Source organism: Danio rerio, chromosome 24, assembly GCF_052040795.2.
Source record: "Danio rerio strain M-AB ecotype USA chromosome 24, GRCz13ab, whole genome shotgun sequence".
Classification (NCBI taxonomy): Eukaryota; Metazoa; Chordata; class Actinopteri; order Cypriniformes; family Danionidae; genus Danio; species Danio rerio.
Genome location: NC_141044.1, coordinates 39,017,501 through 39,043,528, shown reverse-complemented (window position 1 = coordinate 39,043,528; position 26,028 = coordinate 39,017,501). Strand labels below are relative to the sequence as shown.

At 35.2% G+C, this 26,028-nt stretch overlaps 1 protein-coding gene across 7 annotated transcripts in view; it reads left to right on the top strand.

Annotated features, from left to right (window-relative positions):
* The first annotated feature begins 3,374 nt into the window (after positions 1-3,374).
* gnal2 (guanine nucleotide binding protein (G protein), alpha activating activity polypeptide, olfactory type 2) overlaps positions 3,375-26,028 on the top strand; it is an 82,273-nt gene continuing 59,619 nt past the window's right edge. For 3 of the 7 annotated variants that reach the window (XR_015524371.1, XR_015524370.1, XM_087308424.1), the window contains exons 1-2: positions 22,480-22,897; positions 23,086-23,158. Coding sequence is in view for 4 of the 7 variants with exons in the window: in XM_087308424.1 (XP_087164550.1) it covers positions 22,756-22,897; positions 23,086-23,158 (215 nt within the window). In the remaining 3 variants the exon portion in view is untranslated. 7 annotated transcript variants of the gene reach the window in all.

Below are 26,028 nucleotides of genomic sequence, written 5' to 3'. Positions count from 1 at the left end.
ATGCTGCAAAAAAGGCGTTGTATAATAATGGATAATAATCCAAATGTGTTTATCCAACAGATAATTAAATACACATGCTGTGCTGAAGAATAAAAAAACTGAGTTTGGCACTGAGGAAATAAACTATTTAAAGTAAACTGGATTAATTGCGTGAAATCTGACTTTTTAAGCATGAGTCACAACTAACCCTCTGTCTGTTACATCTTGCCCACAGGTGGGGAGAACAGTAACATTTTTTACTTCTGGCACTTTTGGCAATACTGCACAGAAATAGGTTCGGCGATCATTCAACTAGTGCTCATTTGTATGAGAGGCTTGTGTGCTGTTGGTAAAAAAAGAGTTTACTTTCTCATTATTTCACCAAAACTAAAAAGTGTAACTTTGTGCTCTGCTCTCCCCTACTTCAATTAATAAAACGTTTTAATCCAATTATGTTTCTTATCCATTTATCCGAGTTAAATGTTTGCTTGTTTATGTTTCATTATTTGATTACTTTCATTTTTCTGTACATGCTGGCCATACAAAAAAAACCCTATCATACAGACCAGTGTTCCCCAACCTTTTTCTAACTGCGGATCGGTCAACGGTTGACAGTTTTACTGCGACCGGAGGGGTTGAAATAATAATAATAAACATGAATCCACTGTACTCATATGGAACTTTATCAGCACATTGCTCCAACATTACAATGCTATTATAACATTAGGAAGTACTAACTTTATTAACACTTTACTCTAACAATATAACATATTATAACATCAAAAACTTTTCATAACGCTAAATCAATGGAAGTCCTGAGCTTGCTTCCTTGCAACGAGATGGTCCCATCTGGGGGTAATGGCAGACAAAATCCCCTTTCACACATACAGACCTTTAAATAAATAGCCAGAACGAATTTACCAGTACTTTTAAAAAGGCCCTGATCACACATACACACTTTTCCGGAAAATTGCCGGTAATTTTCCGGAAAAGTGTGTATGTGTGATCAGGGCCTTTTTAAAAGTACCGGTAAATTCGTTCTGGCTATTTATTTTCCGGAAAGAGAAGTTGTAACATTACCGGTAATTTGCCGGAATGCTGCGCTGTGTAAACGCAGAAGGAAAATTGCCGGAAAGAGCGCGTGCACGTCTAGAACGTGCTGACGTTAGACGCCAGTTTAACCAATCAGAACAGTCAGACGAATTCACGTCCCGTGCGGTTTATGAGAATAAAAGCCTTAGAATATTTAGCTGAATTAGTCAGATAACATTTATATGTTCTTCTTAATGCCAACCGTGTAAATAATTATCACTAAGATGCTTATGATAAGCCGTTGTTTGTTTACCTTCAAGCTTTGCGTGTGCCTGTGAAACAGCCCGTGAGCACCTGCACACACACATATCATGCAAGTCCAATATGCCTCTGTTCACACGCCGTCTCCACAAATCCAGTCTGGCTTTAAATGCAGCTACTTTATCTGCCAACTTAAAGATAATTAATTCTTGTGCAGCCCGGTACTAATTGATCCATGGACCGGTACCGGTCCGCGGCCCGGGAGTTGGGGACCACGATCAAATGTATCATAAAATCACACTGCTAGTGACTCGCTGTTATTCTTATTATAATGCGCAATTCTCTGAATACTTCAGGTGTGCCAATTTAAGGCCTCATTAGCAAACCTTTCGGCGCTCGGGAGTGTTAAATCTCAATGCTCAAACAGTGTAGAATCTATCCAATGGAGTCTCAACGGGGATTTATAATCCCAATTTTTTCGGTTTGTATAATACATGCTTCAGTAACCCAAATGTATGTTTAATTTATTTACATGCAATTTATTAATCAAATCTTGTAAATTTTGTCAGTGATTTGGGGATTATTGAGTACATTCTGACCCAAATGTTGTCTAAAGAATTAAGTAAAGTTGACTGTACATAACTTAACATTTTGCATTTTGGTCCTATCACCTAAAAATATGAGTTAATTTAACTGATGTACCATGAAAATGCATAAACTTAAGATTTCAAGTGTAGTGAGCTCAAAATCATAAGTAATCCCTTGAAAAAAAGTGCAACCTTTTAAGTGCAAGGTCTTTTTTAAATCAGAAAACAAATGGCTTCAGGTATAATTATTCATTATAATGTGAATAAATAGCTACTTATTTTTTGTTTAGAATATATTTAAACAAAAGAACTTGGCATTAAGTTTGGCGAACTGAACAATTTAAGCATAATCTACAAAAAAAATCCGTAAAATTTACGGTAAAAAACTGGCAGCTGTGGTTTTCAGAAATTTACCGTAAAAAATATGATGGAATGTTTTTCAGTTTACGATAGTGATAACCGCAAAAACAAATTACAGTAAAAAAACTGTAAGCAAGGATATGTTAAGCTAGGATAAAAAATGTTTTTCAATTTACGGTATACGTAAGAGAACTAAAATTTACGGTAAAAAACTTGCAGCTGTGGTTGCCAGAAATCTACTGTAAAAAATATAGTATAAATGTTTTTTATTTAAGGGTATACATAAGAGAACTGTAAAATTTACGGTAAAAAGCTGGCAGCCCTGGTTGCCAGAAATCCACCTTAAAAAATACAGTAAAAATGTTTTTTACTTTACGGTATACGTAAGAGAACTGTAAAATTTACGGTAAAAAACTGGCAGCTGTGGTTGCCAGATATCCACCATAAAAAATACGGTAGAATTTTTTTCCAGTTTACAGTATTCCTAAAAGAATTGTAAGTTCTAAGTTTGTTGAACTGAACAATTTAAGCCAAATCTACTTACATACTAAGTTTGGTGAACTGAACAATTTAAGTATAGTCTACAAAACCGGCAAGTTAAATAAACTTAAATATGCAAGTTTTGGGAGACTCCATTACTCAGTTAAATTGAGGCAACGAGTTTACACAATTAATTTAGTTCAGTCAACTCATTAGGGTTTTCAGTGTACAGCAACCTCTGATTTGCTGTTTGATTCTCAAAGATGACCTTTTTTTCTATATAAGCGATAATAAATTCGATTCTTGCACCAATACATTAATGACCATGAACGTTTACACTTATTATTTCATCTAACTCCCATGTGTGGCTATACAAACACCTTTAGAAGAAAAGTGTCTTGTGAACACTCTTTTTCCGTGTCTGAATGCATATTTGCTCGCTCAGATAGACAGCTTGGCGTGATTATGCATTGACAATACTATGAACTGTCAAATGTATATTTCTATAGGCTAATCCATTATTTGGATTATTAATATTATTTTTAAAAATATTAAAGAAAACTATTTCTCACTATTTCCCATACATCTCGTCTGATCAAGCGTTAATTAGGTGGATCAAATCAAACCCCCTGTTATTCTCTCCTTGCTGCAATCACCTCAAAACCGGACCCAGATGACCCCACATGAGTCCAGCGCTTTTGCGTGGCTGGGCTTTTGGTTTCTTTACGGTAAGGTGGACCTGCACTGTCAGCACAGGCAGGAGTCAGGTGATCCACCGACTATTACGCGTAGGTTGGACCGTAAGAAAATACAAAAATGACATTTTGTAAATACAAGAGCATCATTTCGGCGCTCCGCGAGGCTGGAAAATGCACCGCGCGACACGGGCTCATCTTATGATGCGCTAAAATCCCCGGGGAATCGAGCGTTTGTTGTGTATTTATGATCAAATATCATCCGTGAGCGCCTGGCCGCATCATGGGGCTGTGCTACAGTCTGCGTCCCCGCTTGTTCGGGAACCTCAGCGGATCCATTTCCAACGCCAACTCGGAGTCAGATCACCAGCCTCCGGATCCCGGGATGATGATGATGCCGTCGTGCGTCCGGGGCTCCAGGCAGCGCGATGAGGACTCTGGGGGAAACGACGGGAAAACATCACCCACCTCCCCTTTGCGCAGCGGGGACGCCGGTAAAGTCCCGGCCGGGGAGCTCCGCCGTGGAGACGCGGACCGGGCGCTCATCCAGAACGGCGGAGGAGGAGGCGGGAAGAGGAGGCTCCAGCTGCTCCAGACACCTAGCAGCGCTCAAAAACACAAGAACTGGGACAAACTGGTGGTGGTCGAGGAGAAGGAGGCCGAGAAAGAGGCCAAGAAAGTCAGCAAGAACATCGACAGGGCCTTGAAGGAGCTCAAGCGGGAATACAAACAGACACACCGGCTGCTGCTCCTGGGTGAGTGATGCCGTCGGAAACACTGTGGGTTTGCTGTCTTTATCGTCTTTATCATCCTCTTCTTCAGTTGTTATTGAAAATGTGTGGGTATTCTGACGCCATGCTAGAATGTACAGTATGCTAGCAGTGTGTACCTGAAACCTGAACATGATGTGGTTTTGTTATTGGACGTTTAGATTTAAGTATAATGTTGTTAGATGAGCGATTGTTGTTATTGTAATGTCTTCTAATGATGGATGATAATATAATAACAATATTGTTCTGACACTTGACATTATGTCATGTTTACAACAGATTTGCAGATAAAGTATACAGTAAATGGATGAAAACAGTATGTGTAATGTTAATGATTGAGGTCATGTTGTTCTCCTTAATTCAATTTCAGATACTTCATTCATTAACTTTGGCCTAGTCCCTTTATTATTCAGGGGTCGCCACAGCGGAATGAACCGCCAATTTCAGAAACTTATTCATTGCAAACTCTAAATAGTGAAATCATGTTAGCAGCCAATGACTATCAAAGTACAACAATGTTCACAGTCAGTTAAATAGTGCTAATGTTGTTTTAAAGTCATACTTACATGTTATTTCAGTCTGAATATTCAAAGTACCATGGTAAACAATACAAGGAGCTGTCACTGAACCAATGTGTGAATATAAAACCAACTTTACCTCAATATGTTAATGTGTTTACTAACATACAATACAGTATTTATTTCAGTAGCCAAATATTTCTTAACGTTAGGTTATTTAATGTTTGTGTTCACTCACAGTGCATTAACTAATGCTAAGCATACATTTGGATTGTAATATTGCATTAAACATTGAACTATGATTAATAAATGCTGTAAAATACTTTAATTAATGAAACCTTGTAAAGTGTGACCAAAAAGTCAGATATAAAGCAAATAAATCTAATAGTAAAAGATAAATAATATATATAATATTTGGAAAGCTGGAGTTGCAGTTTGTTTTAATGCATTTCATTACAAGTATAAATGGTAATAAACATGATGAGTAACTGCAGTTAATATAACTTAATAAAAGGAAATGCCTTGCGTATTACAATATTAATACATTAGTTAATATTCTTTTTTTCATTTCTTTTCAGGCTTCACAAAAAAAAACAGTTTACTGTACATTATTTCATCTGCCTGTTTAGAGTAGTTTATAGCTTAACTATAGCTTTGTTAGATGAGCGATTGCTGTTATTGTAATGTCTTCTTATGATGGATGATAATCTAATACCAATATTGTTTTGACACTTAGTATTATGTCATGTTTACAAACAGATTTCCAGATTAAGTATACAGTAAATGTATAAAAAACACTGATAATGATTGAGGTAAGGTTGGTTTTATATTCACACAATAACACTTTCTCTTTAATAATAAAACTTTAGAAACTTTATTGATTAATTTTGGCTTAGTCCCTTTATTAATCAGGGTTCGACACAGCGGAATGAACCACCAATTTCAGAAACTTATTCATTGCAAACTCTATAAAGTGAAATCATGTTAGCAGCCAATGACTATCAAAATATAACAGTGCAATTCAGAGTCAATTAAATGGTGCTAATGTTGTTTTGAAGTCATTCATTCATTCATTTTCTTGTTGGCTTAGTCCCTTTAGTAATCATGGGTCGCCACAGCGGAATGAACCACCAATTTCAGAAACTTATTCATTGCAAACTCTGAAAAGTGAAATCATGTTATGAGCCAATGACTATCAAAATAAAACAGTGTACTTCAGAGTCAGTTAAATAGTGCTAATGTTGTTTTGAAGTCATTCATTCATTTATTTTCTTGTTGGCTTAGTCTCTTTAGTAATCATGGGTCGCCACAGCGGAATGAACCACCAATTTCAGAAACTTATTCATTGCAAACTCTATAAAGTGAAATCATGTTAGTTAGCAGCCAATGACTATCAAAATAAAACAGTGCAATTCAGAGTCAATTAAATGGTGCTAATGTTGTTTTGAAGTCATTCATTCATTCATTTTCTTGTTGGCTTAGTCCCTTTAGTAATCATGGGTCGCCACAGCGGAATGAACCACCAATTTCAGAAACTTATTCATTGCAAACTCTGAAAAGTGAAATCATGTTATGAGCCAATGACTATCAAAATAAAACAGTGTACTTCAGAGTCAGTTAAATAGTGCTAATGTTGTTTTGAAGTCATACATGTAATTTCAGACCGAATATTCAAAGTACCATAGTAAACAATGCAGGGAGCTGTCACTGAAGCAATGTTTGAATTTAAAACCAACTTTACCTCAATATGTTAATGTGTTTACTAACATACATTACAGTATTTATTACAGTAGCCAAATCTTTCTTAACGTTAGTTATTAGTTTTTCACTATTCATGTTCACTCACAGTATTCAATTCAATTTTCAATTCAGCTTTATTTGTATAGCGCTTTTACAATGTAGATTGTGTCAAAGCAGCTTCACATAAATGGTCATAGTAACTGGAACAGTGTGGTTCAGGTTTTAGTGTTTAAGTTCAGTTCAGTTCAGTTTAGCTCAGTTCAGTGTGATTTAATCATTACTGAGAGTATGATCACAGTACATTAACTAATGCAAATAAGCATACACTTGGATTTCGATAATGCATTAAATATTAAACTCCGATTAATAAATGCTGTAAAATAATTTAACTAATGAAACCTTGTAAAGTGTGACCAAAAAGTCAGAAATAAAGCAAATAAATCTATTAGTAATAGATAAATAATAATATTTGGAAAGCTGGAGTTGCAGTTTGTTTTAATGCATTTCATTACTAGTATAAATGGTAATCCATATGATAATGCATAACTGCAGTTATAATTTAATAAAAGAAAATGCATTGCGTATTGCAATATTAGTATATCATTAAAGATACTTTTCTAATTTCTTCACAAATAACTTGATTTACTGTACATTATTTTGTCTGTTTCGTTTAGAGCAGTGGTTCTCGAATTTTTTTCATGAAGTACCACCTCAGAAAAAAATTGTCTCCCCAAGTACCACCAAAATGAGCAGTATTGAAATAAAGTAGCGTAGTAGGCCCAGTAAAGCAGCTACAACTCTGCACAGTTAAAAAAACGTGGCAGATTACCTCAGAAATATAGGCTAAAAGTCATATATGGAATATTATATACATATTTTTTGCTAAATTTTGAAATATGTAGCATATACATGACATATTTTATTCCTCCGCGTACCACTAGAAGGAAGCCTGCGTACCACTAGTGGTACACGTACCACAGTTTGAGAACCACTGGTTTAGATAATAGCTTACAGTTCATACCTTGAATTTATTTACAGTGTTTTCTTAACAAGCAGGCTATTTTATTAGCTGCCAATTTTAAAATAACGAATAGAGACTTTAAATCCCATTTCCATAGGCATTAAATGTGATGATCAGGCTTTAGACAGGTCATGAGATGATAAAGGTGAGATATCATCAGAGCATAAAACTGAGCTCATATAGTCTGTTAGTCAGAACATGATGCTTTGATAAGATACTAGTAGATACTGGCATACAAGTCATAGTAAAAGAATCTATTACTTTGACCTCAGGGACACTGACAACTCACACAGGTATTCTGATCTTTCAGTTTAATTCAGGCACCCTGCAGAACCACCTGTGATACAAACACACGCATGCAACAGAGCACAGAAACACACTGAAAATACTGAGTTTGAGTGTTTGATCTTACTTTAGCAGTGTTATTAATATTAAATTCAACTAATAATAACCATTATATAATATGATATATATAATTAATGATGGAATAAACATGAAAAAAACATTATTATTATTATTATTAAATGATTGCATGTAGTTGCTTCCTTGTTTTATTTAAAGTTGTACTAAAATGGACCATTCGCTAAGCCCCACCCTCCTTAGTTACTGTTGCTACGCCTGTCAACCTTTCGTGCCTGACACAGCTTTTTCAATGCGTGTGCGCCGATGTCAGACATTGCCGGGGATATAAAGTCATTTTTGGTGAACAGGTGAGATATCCGAGAAAGCCAGACAAAAAAGGACTGCAGTGTGCATTACAGGGGTATATTCATGGCATAATAGGCAACCGATTAAACCAATCAAAATTGAAGCTAGCTTAGCCTAGCCGCCTCATACGCTAATCATTCAACAGCTTAGCTCATGCTCAGCATGAGAGGTGAAATTTAAAAATAATCTAATAATAACAAATTAAACCGTGATTTCTCTAGTTTTAGCCAAAAAGCCTGATAGATTAATTGCTGTGCAAATATAACGTTACTAACCGACGAGGAAACACGCATGACAGTGCTTTTACATAGTTCATTCATAGAAAGAACAGCCAGAAAAGGTAAACTGATGGATTAATGCCGAATAATAGCATCATTGACCCATAACAATGTCAGGGCTCAACAATAAGGACTGCCCGATGGCCCAGGGCCAGTGTGAGAGACGCTTGGGACAGTAGACGGGACCATTACTGGCCCGATTGGGGCCACCTTTTTTTTAATAATTTCGAACTCAAAATAAAATAACTTCACATTTTCCATACTGCTCTTTTTGTTTTGTTAACATAATTTTGCTCATTATACATATATTATACATTTAAAAAATATTATTTAAATAATATTAACATTTGAAAAATTATAAATATTATTTTTGACACATTATTTAATATATGTGGCAAAAAATAGCTATTCAATTTTATTAGTTTTTTTTTTTAAGGGGCCAGTGAAAATTTTGGCAGGGCAAGTAAAAATCTGAACCATTGGCCTGAACGGACCAGTAGAAAAAATGCTTAGCGTTGAACCCTGAATGTACAGTAAGATACCTATAACTGTCAGTATGTTTGTGTTCTCTTTATAAATGACTGAGGCCGTACTCACACTAGGTACAGTTGCCTCGAACCGGGCCAAAGCACGCTTGTCCCCCCTCCCGTCTCCCCCGACGGCCCGCGCTCACACCATATCGGGCCTCGGCACGCTTACGTCATCGCTGCTGCGCTGTTCAGTGAGAAGCGCTCTCTATGGCAAGCCGTTTTAGCATTTAAACCTTTGTTCTGACTCCATAAATATATTAGAGATATCTCTAATTATATTTTGACTAGTCATGATTATAATTCCACTACTCAGAATGACAATCAGAGATATCTGCAATTACAATTGTACTAGTACGAAATCAGATTGGAGATATCTTCAAATATATTATGACTAGTCATATTCCTCCATTGACTTCCATTGAATTTTGACTAGTAACAATTGTAATTAGAGATATCTCTGAGTTTTTACTAGTCATAATTCATTTGGAGATATTTTTAATTCGTCATATTTAGAGATATTTACAAATATATTTGAAGATATCTCTAATTAATTTACTAATAGTCGAATTAAAGTTGTAGATAAGCATTGAATTGGATTGTTGACTAGTCAAAATTCATTTGGAGAGATCTCTAATTACAATTGTGACTAGTCAAAACTCATTTAGAGATATCTGCAAATATTTTTCAATGGAGGAATATGACTAGTCAGTCATAATATATTTGCAGATATCTCCAATCTGACTAGTCGAATTATAATTATGACTTGTCAAAATATAGTTAGAAATATCTCTAAATATATTTATGGATAGTCAGAACAAGGTTTAAATGCTAAAACGGCTTGCCATACACTCTCACCCAGTAGCACAGTGGAGATTTCTCTAGTTATATCGTTTCAGTCGTTTGATATGCCGTCAAATATTTCGCCAAACAGTCCTTAGGGATGCGGTGACACGGTCAGATATTTCACCAAACAGATCCGCCACATTTGGTGCTCATAAACAATCATAAAGCCCTCGTGCTGCAGGAATGAGGAGGTCTGCTGAAGGTGCAGCTGTCATGCTGTGAGGAGTTCTCGTCTATGGCAGTTTGCGTTCACTGAACAGTAAGACTGATTAATAAATCCATATGAAACAGTCCCTAAAAAGTCACGTCTCGCTTTCAGTTTCGGGCTTTGGCGCGTTTTGCACAAGCGTACCGTGCCAAAGCCCAAGTGAACCGCGCTCAGGCACACCTCTTCCAACCGGGCCAGGGTTGGCCAAGTGAACCGTGCTTGAGCCCGATTCAGCGCACTCACACTTCTCAAACGATCCGGGAAACGGGCCTGGGCACGGTACGGATGGCATAGTGTGAGTAGGCCCTGAAAAACAGCTGCTGGTAAAGTATATTGATTGTAAGTGCTCATTTCGTGATCATATCTCGGTTTTGTTCTGTTGATTTGTAGTTTCAAATATTCGTAGCTTGAAATAGATGGAAATATGAAGTTCTGTAAAGTTAGCAACAGATTCGCAGATTCGTATTTTCCGGCTCAATAACTCATGTCATTATGACCTATTCGCTAGTATGACTAAGTTACTAACGTTATGGCGAAGGCTTAAACGGAGCATTACTCACAATATCGAGCGAAAGATAAGGAAAAAGACAGCTGTGAAACATCACCAGCTTTGTGTTTTTGTTGGAAACACAGTTTAGATCTGTTTAGGGTGAGAGGTGTGTGCGTTATTGCCGCCTGTCTATCACTGAATGTGTCAGGAATATCAAAACAAAACCAACTTAGCTCCGCCCCTTTAGCGCCCCTCACACTGCTTGATCCACGCTGGCATTTCTCCTCTTGGGTTTTAGGTTTTGAAAAGGGAAAAAATTCCACCATCCCGTCAAAACTTTAAGGATACTGGGTATCAGATTTGCACAATCCATATGCACTCGCTCGAAAGCTTGACAGAGCCACAGCGCATAGCTACAGTTGCTAAGCCACGATTGGTGGGTGGCGGTTTTTGGGTGTGACTTAGCGAAGGGTCAATTAATAGGGTTAATCTGAATTAAATAAATAATAATAACAAGCAAAGTAGTAGTGTTCATTAAAACAAAGCATAATTAAAGATAATGATAATTAAGCAATATTTTGTGTTTTTGTGCTGGTATTTTTGGTTTAGCCATGTAATGGAGAAATGAATATGACACTAAAACTAATAATTTGATTTATTAATGTAAACGATTCTTTCAAAACAGCTAATTCAGTTAACACATCTTAGGGCCAGGGAATTATTGAGATCATTTGTTGGAAAAAAACAGTTCATGAATAAATCTCAGAGATGCACACATTCTGCTTCGGTTTGTTTAGTTTTGCGGAAAGAGGAAAAAACAGGCAGTATTGAGTTCAATGTTATTCACTCAGTATTCGCTTGTTTGTTTAAAAGTTGAAGTAAAATCAATGTCACTGTTGTGATTGTGCTCATGTACTGATATATATGAAAACAACAACACAACGTGACAGTACTGTCCTGTGTGTGTATGTGAATATTCATTTATTTTAATTGGTCTTTTATATAACAATAGCAGACATTGGTAGTGAGGTAAACTGTACGATATGGTCACTTATTAATGTCATCCCCAATCCTAATATACAATCATATATATATATATATATATATATATATATATATATATATATATATATATATATATATATATATATATATATATATATAAATATTTATATATGTATGTATGTATGTATGTGTGTGTGTGTGTGTGTGTGTGTGTATATACAATTGTAATCAGAATTATTAGCCGCCCTTTGATACTTTTTTAATATTTCCTAAATGATGTTTAGGAAAGGAAATCTGCACAGTATGTCTGATAATAAAAGAAGTTTTTTATTTTTTATTAACCATTTTAGGAAAAAATTATTAGCCCCTTTAAGCTTTTTTTGTGATTTTCTTAGCCTTTAAATGTCACTTTAAGCTGTATAGAAGTGTCTTGAAAAATATCTAGTAAAATATTATTTACTGTCATCATGGGAAAGCTTAAATAAATCAGTTATAGAGATGAGTTATTAAAACTATTATGGTTAGAAAGGTGCAGAAAAAAAAATCTGCCAATGAGTTTACTGTACTCAATTGGCCTCCACAGTCACAAGCTCCTCAATCCAATAGAGCACCTTTGGGATGTGGTGGAACAGGAGATTGGCGTCATGAATGTGCAGCCAACAAATCTGCAGCAACTGCGTGATGTTATCATGTCAAAATGGACCAAAATGTCTGAGGAATATTTCCAGTACCATGTTGAATGCCACGAAGGATTAAAGCAGTTCTGAAGGCAAAAAGTGTCCGACCTCGTACTAGCAAGGTGTACCTAATAAAGTGGCAGATGATATATATATATATATATATATATATATATATATATATATATATATATATATATATATATATATATATATATATATATATATTAGGGGTGTCAAAATTAATTGTTTCTTCGGTGCACCGCGATGCAGACGCAGACAATAAGGTATCGGTTCAGTAATAATCCTAACCGGTTATTATGCACTGACGTCATTTATCGCCTATGCGCTCTGTCGCGAGGGACGTGAGCACGAGTATTTTCTACACTCAGGCAACTCAGGGCCGTTCCGTGGCATAGGCACCATAAGCAAATGCTAAGGGTGCTGTATATCCAGGGGGGCGCCAGAAAGGAGCGTGGTTCAGTTGGTTTTGTTTTCGATATTCCTGACTCACATTCAGTTATAGACGGCAATAACTCAAAAACCTCCTACCCTAAAAAGATCTAAAGTGTGTTTCCTACAAAAAGACAAAGCTGGTTATGTTTCACAGCTGTCTTTCTTTTTTTCGCTTGACATTGCGGGCACTGCTCCGTTTAAGCCCTCGCAATATGTGTTTAGAGCTCTCAGTAAGGCACCGTCGGAAAAGTGCTTCTTTTTTTTCTTTTTTTTTCTTTTTTTTTTCTTTTCTGTTTTTCTGCTCTGCTCAGCGTGAACTTTCCCTGTTTCAAGGGAACCGAACCGTGAGACCAGTATAGGTTCACACCTCTAATATATATATATATATATATATATATATATATATATATATATATATATATATATATATATACACACACACACACACACACACACACACACACACATACATATATATATACTAGGGATGTAACGGTATTGTAAATACCGTCATACCGCAATATTAAATTTTTTCGATATTACCGAAGTCGCATGACTCGGTAAAACTATAGGTCTTCTGAGAAAATTTGCTCAGGCGAATGAAGCAAACGGGAGGTAGCTGAAACTTCATTTCCCATCAGCCCCGGCGTGGCCATAATCCTTTGCGGTCTGTTGTCGCTACAGATCCAGTAATGCGGAAATGGAGTGTGCTGCTAGTAGCGGAGATGAAAAAAAGATGGAAATGATCGAACCTAAAGCGGGTGTTGTCGCCGCGCGCGTGATGAATAGCGGTGCTGTCGCGCGCGTTCTGATCAGCTGTGTTGTGGCGCGCGTTCTGATCAGCTGTGTTGTGGCGCGCGTATTGTAAAGCGCCGAGGGGGGGTTGAGCGCGCATACTCAAGAGAGGTGTTGTCGCGCGCCTACTGAAGGGCTGGACTGGACGGAGGTTGTGTCGCGTCGCGGGGGCACTTTTGATCGTTTTGGAAGGGCATTTTCTATCCAAGACTAAAAAGGGCATGTGCACTGCACAGGTTGAGCCCTATGTGTGCACGTGCCTGCAAGTTGGGGAATACGACTAATAACAGTCATGGGGACTGCAGAAACACAGCACACTGTTCAGATTGATGCAGACATTGACTTGTACCGCAAAGAGACCTCTATCTCACTCATGGTTTGTCTTCTCAAGTGGGGGAAAGACAATGCACAACGTTACCCCACTGCTGTCAACATGGACCAAGTCATATCTCTCTTGTCCCAGAAACCTCAGTCCCAAATGAGAGGGGTTTTTTCTGTTGCAGGGGACATTGTAAATACCCAGAGATACCAGCTTTTACCAGATTATAATTATATGATAATTTTTCTTTAAACCCATCTCTATCTAAGTGAGTGATTAAATGTTGAATGTGATGAGTTTTCAACAATACTAAATTGAAACTTTATTTTTTTTACATGGTTTAATAATTTTTTGTTATTAAAATTGAAGTTCCTGTTTCAAAGCTAACAGATAGATTGCTAATTTGTATGTCATTGACACTTTTGGCACTTTTTTGGAGTATTTTCAAAAGTTTTTTTTTTTCCTGTAAATGATTCAATAAATACCGTACCGTGACATTCATACCGAGGTATTACCGTACCGTGAAATTCTGATACCGTTACATCCCTAATATATATATATATATATTTTTTTTATAAGCAAAAATCCATACAAGGATATTTTTACAATAAAATAAACTCACAAATAATACATATAGAACAACTACAAATGACAAAAACACATGACAATAGTAATAATAATACAGTTAAACTAATAAGTTAAACCAATTCAAAATATGCATTACGACTTTAGTTGTATCTCTGGTAGTATTTTACTGACAGAAAAATATCAGCTCTTTCATGCTGTTTTAAATGCTCTAAAAGCATTTTCTTCATCTAAAGTACATTTTTCCTGATTACGGTGTGTTGCTTAGTGATGTTTGGACAGAAAGTGTTTGTGTGGAGACGTGTTTCTTAAGGCATAAGACAATAAGACTAATGCTATTAGATGTCCTGTCAATATTAATTCCATTCATTTATTGTCATTTGTTACTAATAACAAGATGGACTCTCTAATTTAGCCTTTCTCTTATATGAAAGAGAGAGAGCTTTGTTAATCTGACCTCAGTGATCCAGCAATGATTTAGGAGCTATTTATAAGAAGAGAGCAAATTTGCGAGTTTGACAGGTGCATCTGAAATCTGACATAGTTGTCCAAAGTGGCTTTTAAAATAATTACGCTTTCATATTTCCCTGTAACAGCTGTATCACTGAAGGTCTGATTTTAGACCTATGTCGATTGAATTTTTCATGAAGGATAATTAAATTTCCTTGGCTGCACTTAGTTGTTTTTGGAAATTGATAATAAGGAATAGAAATGGAGAGAACAGAGTTGTGGCTTATAAATTAACTTTACTGGAGGATCTCGCTGAGTTATCTTCAAGCTTTATGGTACAGTTATTTTTAGTTCACATCCTTGGGAATGTCTTTGTACAAGTTGTACTGTAACTATACTATAATATCTGATTTAGCAAGAAGCAGATAACATGGGGTTATGTCGTAAACTGAAACTAAAACCATAAAATGTAAACCACCCGATTGTTGCCCGAAGAAGTCTCGGATGAAATAAAAAAATAAACTAAACGAAATTATATAATTATATAAATAAATTATTTAGAAATCGATCATGTGTACCTTGATGTAGTTTGGTTTAAGATAAATTGGGGTTTTTAAATCTGACCGAGCTCCAGTTTCCCCCACAAGTCCAAAAAACGTGGTATAGGTGAATTGGGTAGGCTAAGTTATCCGTTATATTTGAGTGTGTATAGATTTTTCCCAGGTATGTATTGCAGCTGGAAGGGCATCCTCTGCGTAAAACATATGCTAGATAAGTTGGCGGTTCATTCCGCTGTGGCGACCCCAGATTAATAAAGGGGCTAAGCCGAAAAAAAAATGAATGAATGAAATCAGACCGAATATATAGTAGGACTGGGAAAGTTAATGCGTTGTTATTTTTTAAGACATTAATTAATTAATGCTAACAATTATTTTATTTGTGTTCATATTTTGATTATTTTAAAAGTCTATTTTTTTTACTGGATCTGAACACCACACAGACAAACAATGGGTCACAGGAGGAGTGGGATGTTGAACGCTGGCTCGGGAAGGACATCTTTACACATTTCAACCAATGAGAACATTAGGATTGGGTGGAGCACTGCATCACTATCCCTAGTTAACTCACAGGATGTTTTCACTTCAAGCTAATTTCCCGCTTGATTCGAATCACTTTACTTTCCTAGAAGACACGATTAAGGCAAATTCTGCATGTTTCTGCAGCAAACATGTCACGCATTCCCTTATGCAATATCACACGAGGAGCAGTGTGATATGGCTGTATATCAGCACTTGTGGGAGGTGTGCGTTGGCATGAGTGCCTCAGTGCCTTAGTGACTATATTCAGCCGTATTGCACTGGTACGAGTGTGATATTGGATTTATACAACAGTTCGACGTCATAATCACGTATTTAAAAAAGAAAAGTCAAACACAGTCTAAAAATTGTATTGTAAGAGGGACTACTTTCTTCCACCATTCATTCACATCTGCAGCTGACGTCACTTTAGAGCTGGTATTTGAACGATTCTCTAGTGTAATGTCTAAAGTAATGACGAAACAAGCGAGTTTGCTCATATTTTAAGATTAAAGGCTGAACGGCATGAAATACCATCAGTAACAGAAAATTCCCAGTATTTCTCTGTTCGGCAATCGGGAGATCACAGTAATTAACCCTAAAAAAGCAAAGCTAACACTACCAAATTACTATGGTATAAATACAGCACTACAACATACAAAAGACAGAGATCGACATAGAAAGTCATGTACCTGTTTTCTAATGATTTGATCAGCTGTAGTTTGAAATGTATGCGTTTTTCTCCCCTAAGGACGGTCTCTGACGCCATCTTGTGGTGGAACGTCAACCGATGCAGTGAATCTCTGAAATTATAAATATTTAAAATAGACACTATCCTTATAAATAAACTGCATAGTTGCAATCTAAACAACTAAATTCTCTGAAAAAAAAAGCCTCAAAAGTACATCATGTTTTCCAACAGCTGCGATATTTGTCAAACTGTAGTGAGTTTATTGTTCTGCTGTCACCCTATGTGGGCGGAATACACAAGAGTGAAGAGGCTGTACGAGTGCTGATATTGCAGAATATTGCACAGCTGTCAGCCAATCGGATTCGAGAACCAGACAGAATTGTTGTATAAATTATATATATATATATATATATATATATATATATATATATATATATATATATATATATATATATATATATATATATATACAGAACAGTGTAATAAACGGACAGGAACTAAGAACCACCGATGTAATGATCATCACTAAATGTCCTACCAGTGGCTAATAGTTTAGGTTTTAGATTTAATTTCATTACAATAATATTCATGGTAAGATCTGCAAGATATTTTAACATATAAAGCTGCGGTCACACTGCGCTTTTCTTTCCATAGACTAGACATAGAGTACATCAGACCGGAAACGCTGGGTCACGCAGGTTGCAGCGGTGCAAAGTTCAAGCGTGGTGAACTCTGACCTGCGAAATCGCATCACTTTCGAGACCAATCGAGGATCAAAATTTGACCTTTCTGTACAGAAATTTAAAACATGGAGAGATTGCTGGCTTTTTTAAATGCCTAATAAGCTTGTTTAATCCCGCCCCTTTTCGCAGCGCCACACGACAGAATATCGCACACTCAAACTCTAGTGTGACCGTAGCTTAAAGCAGGGGTGGCCAACCCCGTTCCTAGAGAGCCACCTTCCTGAAGATTTCAGTTGCAACCCATATCAAGCACACCTGCCTGTAATTATCACGTGGTGTTCAGGTCCTAATTAATTAGTTCAGGTGTGTTTGATATGGGTAGCAACTGAAATCTTCAGGAAGATGGCTCTCCAGGAACAGGGTTGGCTACCCCTGATATAAAGGGATACTGCTATAAAAACACATTGATTGTTTAAAGTGTTTTGGAGCAAATTAAAAGCAAAACAAAAAACAAACAACATATTTATTTAAATACCTGAGCTATAAAAATGCAATTATTTATGATTAATTCTTATTATATACACACACAAACACAAGCACACACACATACAGTTTAAGTCAGAATTATAAGCCAAATTTTTTTATTTTATTTAAATTTTTTAAATATTTCCCAAATAAGGTTTAACAGAGCAAGGACATTTTCACAGTATGTCTGATAATATTTTTGTCTTCTGGAGAAAGTCTTATTTGTTTTAATTCGGCTAGAATAAAAGCAGTTTTTATTTTTTTTAAAAATGATTTTAAGGACAAAATTATTAACCCCTTTTAAGCTATATCATTTTTCGATAGTCCACAGAACAAACCATCGTCATACAATAACTTGCCTAATTACCCTAACCTGCCTAGTTAACTTAATTAACCTAGTTAAGCCTTTAAATGTCACTTTAAGCTGTATAGAAGAAAAATATCTACTCAAATATTATTTACTGTCGTCATGGCAAAGATAAAATAAATCAGTATTAATAATGATTTATTAAAACTATTGTTTAGAAATGTGTTTAAAAAAATCTTCTCTCCATTAAACAGAAATTGGGGGGGGAATAAACAGGGAGGCTAGCAATTCTGACTTCTAACGGTATGTGCATATAGCATTTTGGTCATGCTTTCCAATAAGGTTCAATTACTTCATGTTCAGTAATGTATTTAATAACATGAACCAAGAATGAACCATACATTTTTTTACTAATGCAATATTAAATTCTAAAGTTGTGCTTGTTAACGTTATAGTTAATGCGCTGTGAGTTAGCATGAACTAAAAAGACTTCATTATTTCATTATCATTAACTCACACTAACTAAGATGCATTAATGCAGTAATAAATCTATTATTCATTGTTTGTTCATAATAAAAACATTAACCAATGGAACCTTATAACATGTATTTCGGCTTTTATTAAAGAGCTAGTATCTTATACCTTCAACAAATGCATGAAATAGCCCATTTGAAGTGACCTACATAAAAATATAGCACATGTTTTGTCTGTTGTAAATGATGCCTGACCTATAAATAGCCACAAGGGCTTCATCTTTAAGTGCTGAATGGTTTGGTTATGTGGTGAATCCCATAAGGCTCAAAAAACAATCAGTTGCCATGCTTGCACACAAGTTGCTATTGTTCTTTTGCGTAGCATTGCAATGCGAATGTGGTCTGTAAACTGAACTTTGTCACCCTGTAAATAGGTTTTATCATTTACTGAACGTGTACTTTGGCTCTAGTGTGACCTTTACTGCATATGGCTTGCTAATTGTAATGAAAGCATTATGCAATACTGCCTGTTGTTTTGAAGGGTTAAGGTTTTTTTTGGGTGTAGTGACACTGATATGCTGCATTTATTATCTTTAAATATTTCTTGGCTGTGCAAAATGATTTTCAAAATTCAAAACTAAAAACAGATGTCATGCCTAAATTGTTAAATATTAAAAATAGTACTGAATAACATTATGTAAATATATATTTAGCATGATGTTACTGTAACAGTGGCATTTCATCATAGGTTCTGTCATTTTTTTATTTATTTATTTATTGTTATATTTTACATCTAATGCTAGATATAATGACTAAATCATGTCTAAATAATAATTATAGGCTTATGATGGTATCAAATTTCCTTGTAATTAATTGCTGAAGCTTATATAAACATTATATTTTATAGAGGTGTTGACCTAAGCTGCATAAAAGGTTACTTTAACAGGTATAACAGTTAGAAATATGTGGTGTATTGCTTTATTTTATATACATGTTCAGAGAAAATGAAAGTTTTAAATAAATTAAATAGCAAAAGCATTATAAAGCAAAAGGCTCATTAGTAAATGTTAGTAAATTAATTAAAATTAACAGTCGGAAATATCCAGATCGTTATATTTAAGTAAAAAAAATAAAAATAATAAAACAAATTATTATAGTTGAATTTAGTTATTAACTAGAATTAACTTGTGACTTTTATTATCTAAGCATCATCAAAGAAATTAGCATAACCTAAAATTAACAAATACTTATAGTAATTTTCATTATATTGACTAAATTAAGTTAAATTAGCTGATGTTAAGCTGAATGTGTTCTTACTGTATTGAGTAAAGGCCTAAAATGTCTATCGTGCATACTTATTATCAGAATACATTGAATTATTGAGAATCTGTATAGATGTTTAATCATAATGTCATTTAAAATCCCTAAATTATATGAACCTTGTTAGCTTCTGTTATCTCGTGGTCCACTAAGAGACGTTTTTTTATATATATTTTGTCTTTCTTTTCATATTTCACGGTTTTCCATGGTTGCTTAATAGTTGAACACAGCATTTGTCGGTTCACATGAAGTTTAAAAGCATAGACGTTTATTGAGAAGTGAAAGTGTGTTCTTTAGTATAAAATAGCAGAACCGCAGTATTAAAAAAGTCACTTGGCCACTTATATGTTATTGGATGATAATTTAATAATTTATTTCAGTTTGAAGTAGACATGGGCCTGTATAAGATTTTGACGGTATGATAATCCTGGATAAAATATAGCACAGTTTCACAGTATTGTGATTACTGCTCCAAAATATGCTCTTTTTAAACGTCTGGGTAAAAAATAAACAACTTTTTTCCCATTGAACAAAATATATTTTATTTTATGATACATTTAAAATATTTTGGACCAGTAAATTATAATGTAGAGTTTTTTTTTCTGCTAGAGAAACTGTTGCCGTAAATAAAATAGTTGCGAAAAATATGTTAAAAAAAAATGACAAAAAAAAAAATGACAAAAAAAAAAATAAATAAATAAATAAATAAATAAATAAATAAACTAACATATACATGGTAAACCTTGAAACATGGTATTGTCCCATGCCTAGTTTGAAGCCTGAAGCCAGGCTATCATTTGGAAAATATTATTTGTAAAAGTTCAGAATAAGGAATATTGATTATTTGTTGGACTTTTTTTGTGTTCAAAATCACACATGGTATATGGTTTTTCCTTAATAATCTTATAACAAAAACACGATTCAAAAACACACAAATCCAATTCGTAAATTCTGAACAGGATTAAAAAATACACAAATCTAACTCGTAAATTTAAAACAGCATTCAAAAACACACAAATCCAGTTCATAAATTAAAAATACGATTCATAAATACACAAATCCAGTTTGTGACTTAAAAACATGATTTATAAATACAAAAATCCAATTGTTAAATTCAAAACACGATTCAAAAACACACAAATCCAATTCGTAAATTCTGAACAGGATTAAAAAATACACAAATCTAACTCGTAAATTTAAAACAGCATTCAAAAACACACAAATCCAGTTCATAAATTAAAAATACGATTCATAAATACACAAATCCAGTTCATAAATTAAAAATACGATTCATAAATACACAAATCCAGTTTGTGACTTAAAAACATGATTTATAAATACAAAAATCCAATTGTTAAATTCAAAACACGATTCAAAATGCACAAATCCAGTTCTTAAATTCAAAAGATGATTCATGTTGGCGCTAATAGCCTAGAGTGGTTAGTGCGTCGACACATAACACCAAGGTGCTCGCGGTAACCTGAGTTCGATTCCCGGCTCAAGGTCCTTTGCGATTCTTCCCCTATCGCTGCTACCCACATTCCCTGTCTGTACATCTCCACTGTCCTATCAATAAAGGTGAAAACCCCTAAAAAATAATTATAAAAAACGCGATTCATAAATAATCAAATCCAATTCATAAATTTAAAACACGATTAAAACGCACACAAATCTAGTTTGTAAACTCAAAACACAATTCAAAAGACAAAATCCAATTCAAGACGCAAAAATAAACAAATCCAGCTCATAAATCCAAACTTGATTCATAAATACACAAATCCAGTTCGTAAATTTAAAACACGATTCATTAAAACACAGATTTATTTAAAAAATTTAAAATCACGATTTAAAAATAATTCAATTCGTAAATTTAAAACACAATTCATAAAAACACAAATCCATTTCGTAAATTAAAATCACAGTTTAAAATTACACAAATCCAATTCATAATTTTTAAAACACAATTCATAAATACACAAATCCAATTGATAAATTCAAAACACGATTCAAAAATACACAAATCCTGTTCGTAAATATAAATCACAATTCAAAATGCACAAATCCAAATCTAAAACCAGTTCAAAAATACACAAATCCATTTTGTAAATTTAAATCACAATTTAAAAATACACAAATCCAATTCGTAAATTTAAAATGCGATTAAAAAATACACAAATCCAGTCCATACATTCAAAACACGATTCATAAATACACAAACACAATTTATAAAATCAAAACACGACTCAAAAACACGCAAATTCAGTTCATAAATAATAAAGAAAATTCATATTAGACACAAATCCAATTAATTTGGGGAAAATATTCACTTGTGAATTTGTTTTCAAATATTTGTTGTGTTTATGAATTGTCTTCTGAATGTACAAGTTATATTTTGTAAATGTGAATTGTGCTGTGCATGCATACGCTTTATTTTGTATATTTTGTTTTATTTTTGAGACTGCTCTGGCTCCATAGTTTGAACCGCCACTAGAACGATACACTGTAAGGTTTTTTCCTGGTTCTAAGCCGCCTGCCATTACCAAGTGTGACAGACAGAGGCAGTGCTGAGCCGCGGACCGCAGCCGAGATAAAGGCACAGAATATCACACAGAAAAATACAGAGAGGGCGAGAGACCAGAAGAGAAGGGAAGAGCTCCTGCCAGGGGCTCACAGAGACCCCCGGATCCAGATGCGAGTTCATATCCCACCCTACCCATCGATATGTGATCAATCCCTTCAATCCTGTCGCCTGAATGACGCCCGGGCTGCTTGAGACGGTGTAACAGGGAGGAGAAACAATCCCTTCCCGGCGACCTTTTTTTATTTTTGCTCTATCTTGGATGGTTTTCTTGTGTTTGTGATCGGATTGATCGTCCGAAAGGACAGCGGGACCATGATGGGGTGTTTGGGGAGCAGTAAAACCGAAGACCAGCGCATCGACGAGAAGGCACAGCGAGAGGCCAACAAGAAGATAGAGAAACAGTTGCAAAAAGAGAGACAGGCTTATAGAGCCACACATCGGCTGTTGTTGTTGGGTAAGAGGAGACTTCAGGCGTTATATCCGACATCCGACAGGCTGTGTTTTTAAAACGCACCGTGTTTGACAGCTCAATCTGGCATGTCGGATTTCCCTAACACACACACACTCACCGCGAAATGTAATGTAAAGTGTCCGCCAGACTTTGCATGCATTAAATCGCCTGTGTTTGCCTTCTTCTTCTAGGGGCTGGCGAGTCGGGGAAGAGCACTATCGTGAAGCAGATGAAAATCCTTCACGTGAACGGCTTTAATGCGGAGTGAGTACATGTTTACTGTATTAACAACACATATATGTAATTTATGAAGACTGGGCCCCGCGCTGAGCCTCGGCATGGCGAAGGAAAACCCTCATACATGCCGAGGCAGAGACTGATGTAGCATTGCGTGCTATCGGCTAGTGCCTCCCTGCAACATCGCTGCTGTGTGTGTGTGTGTGCTCGGGCTAAATGCTCAGGAGAGAAGTGTATAAGCCTTCTGATAGCGATAAGTGTGAAGTTACACGCATTTTTCCTGTAAAACAATTTGTGTGTCCTAATGATAGTTGTAATGCGTTCCTCATGTTTTCAGTTTAAAGAACTGCGTTTGGTGTAAATATAATGCAAAGCTGGATTTTCAGCATCATTACTGTAGCGTTGAGTCTCACGTGATCATTCGGAAATCGATCTCAAACGGGTTCCCAAACTTTTCAGCCAATGACCCCCAAAGCAACAATGTCAGGGACTCACTATCCCCGCTATCCCGAGGTGGTTATAAATATACTAATGTTAAATATACAAGGCATGTGCCGGTATAAGATTCTGACTTTATGATAATCTAGGATAAAAAGATCACGGTTTTGTGCACATTGCTTTAAAATTTGTTCTTTTTTTAAATGCCTGGGTAAAAAACAAAACCTTTTTCCTCCTTCGAAAACAATATATTAGATTTTTAAAAAAGATTTAAATTAGTTTGCAGCGGTAAACGTGTCGGGGGAAATAATTCAAAAGATTAATTGACTTCTGCTGGCTTCATTTGTTTCAAAAACACAGCTTTCTTTACAAATTGAAATGCAATGCTTAGAAATCTTTTCTGCTGGAGATGCTGTTGTCCTAAAAAAAAAAAAAAGTAAATAAATCTTACACATACCTTAGGAACGGTATAACAGAAAATGTTGGTGGTTTTAAAAATCTTGACTTTTCCAAACCGGGGTATACCTTGAAAACGGTTATCCCATGCCTAAAATATACACACCGATATATCACATACAGAAGTGCTGTGCAAATAGCACAGACCACAACACAGATGTGTTAGGGGACCCCAAAACGTTTCTGGATTGTTTATTAGATTATATGGAAATGCAAACTGTAAACATTAATTCATCAATCTCTGACTAAACGCATTCATTAAAATACTCCCAATACATGAAAATGCAGAAATGCACTGGAAATAGCATGAACAACATCAAAAATGTGTCAGGGGACCCTTACACATGGGAAGTTTATAGATTGTTTATTAGATTATATGTAGATGCAAATTGTAAACTTTAATTCACCAATCTCTGATTAAACACGTGCATGGAAACACAACACATGCAGATACAGAAATGCACTGCAAATAGCACAGACCACAATGAAAATGTGTCAGGAGACACCAAAAAGTTTATAGATGTTTATTAGATTGTATGGAGATGCAAATAGTAAACTTTAATTCGCCAATCTCTGACTAAACTTGTGCATAAAAACACAACACATGCAGATACAGAAATGCATTGCAAATAGCACAGACCACAATGAAATTGTGTATAGGACCTCAAAAAGTTTATAGATGTTTATTCGATTTTTTTTGGAGAGGCAAATAGTAAACATTAACTCGTCAATCTCTAAATAAACGCATGCGTAAAAACACAACATGTGTAAATAGAGAAATGCACCGCAAATAGCACAGACCACAATTAAAATGTGTATAGGACCTCAAAAAGTTTATAGATGTTTATTTGATTGTTTTGGAGATCCAAATAGTAAACATTAACTCGTCAATCTCTGACTAAACGTATGTATAAAAACACAACACGTGTAAATAGAGAAATGCACTGCAAATAGCACAGACCACAATTAAAATGTGTCGAGGGACCCCAAAAAGTTGATATACGTTTATTAGATTTTTTGGAGATGCAATTAGTAAACATTAACTTCTCAATCTCTGCCTAAACACATACATAAATACACTCACAACACATGCAAATATAGAAATGCACTGCAAATAGCACAGACCACATCAAAAATGGGTCAGGGGACGCCTAAACATCTAAAGAGTGTTTATCAGATTTTAAGGAGATGCAAATGGTAAACATTAATTCATTAATCTCTGACTAAACTTGTGCATAAAAAAACTCACAACACATGCAGATACAGAAATGCTCTGCAAATAGCACAGACCACAATGAAAATCTGTATAGCACCCCAAAAAGTGTATAGATGTTTATTAGATTTCATGGAGATGCAAATAGTAAACATTAACTCCTCAATCTCTGACTAAACACATGCATTAATACACTCACAACACATGCAAATATAGAAATGCACTGCAAACAGCACAGACTACATTGAAAATGTGTCAGGGGATGCTTAAATGTCTAAAGATTGTTTATTAGATTTTATGGAGATGCACTCCTACTGCAGAATCGTCTTAATCTATCTAACATTATAAATTCTTTTCAAATAGAGATATTAAGCCGATCATCTTGTGAAGTTGTATTCACATTGTTGCAAAATAAAATAATATCGCAATGCTAGATTTCTCTAATATCGCGCAGCCCTACTTATTTTAGTTTTTAAAGGTTCATGTGACATCGATGACCATAGCAATTCAGCTTTCACTCACAGGGATGGATTAGCATTTAAAATATAATCGCACAGAAAAACAGTTATCATCAGTAGAATATTTTGCAGGGTAAATATAACATTAAACAAATTCAATATTGCTTAACATTTAACCACACTCTCCACACTGTAAAATGAAACAAGTTGACCTTAATTAGAAAAATTGATTGCCTTAATTTCTAAGTAGTGTATTAATTTTAAGCGAGCAAGTGAGCACTTCTTAATAAAGTAAAATTCTGTACGGTTGACTCAAAATGATTAGTTAGGAA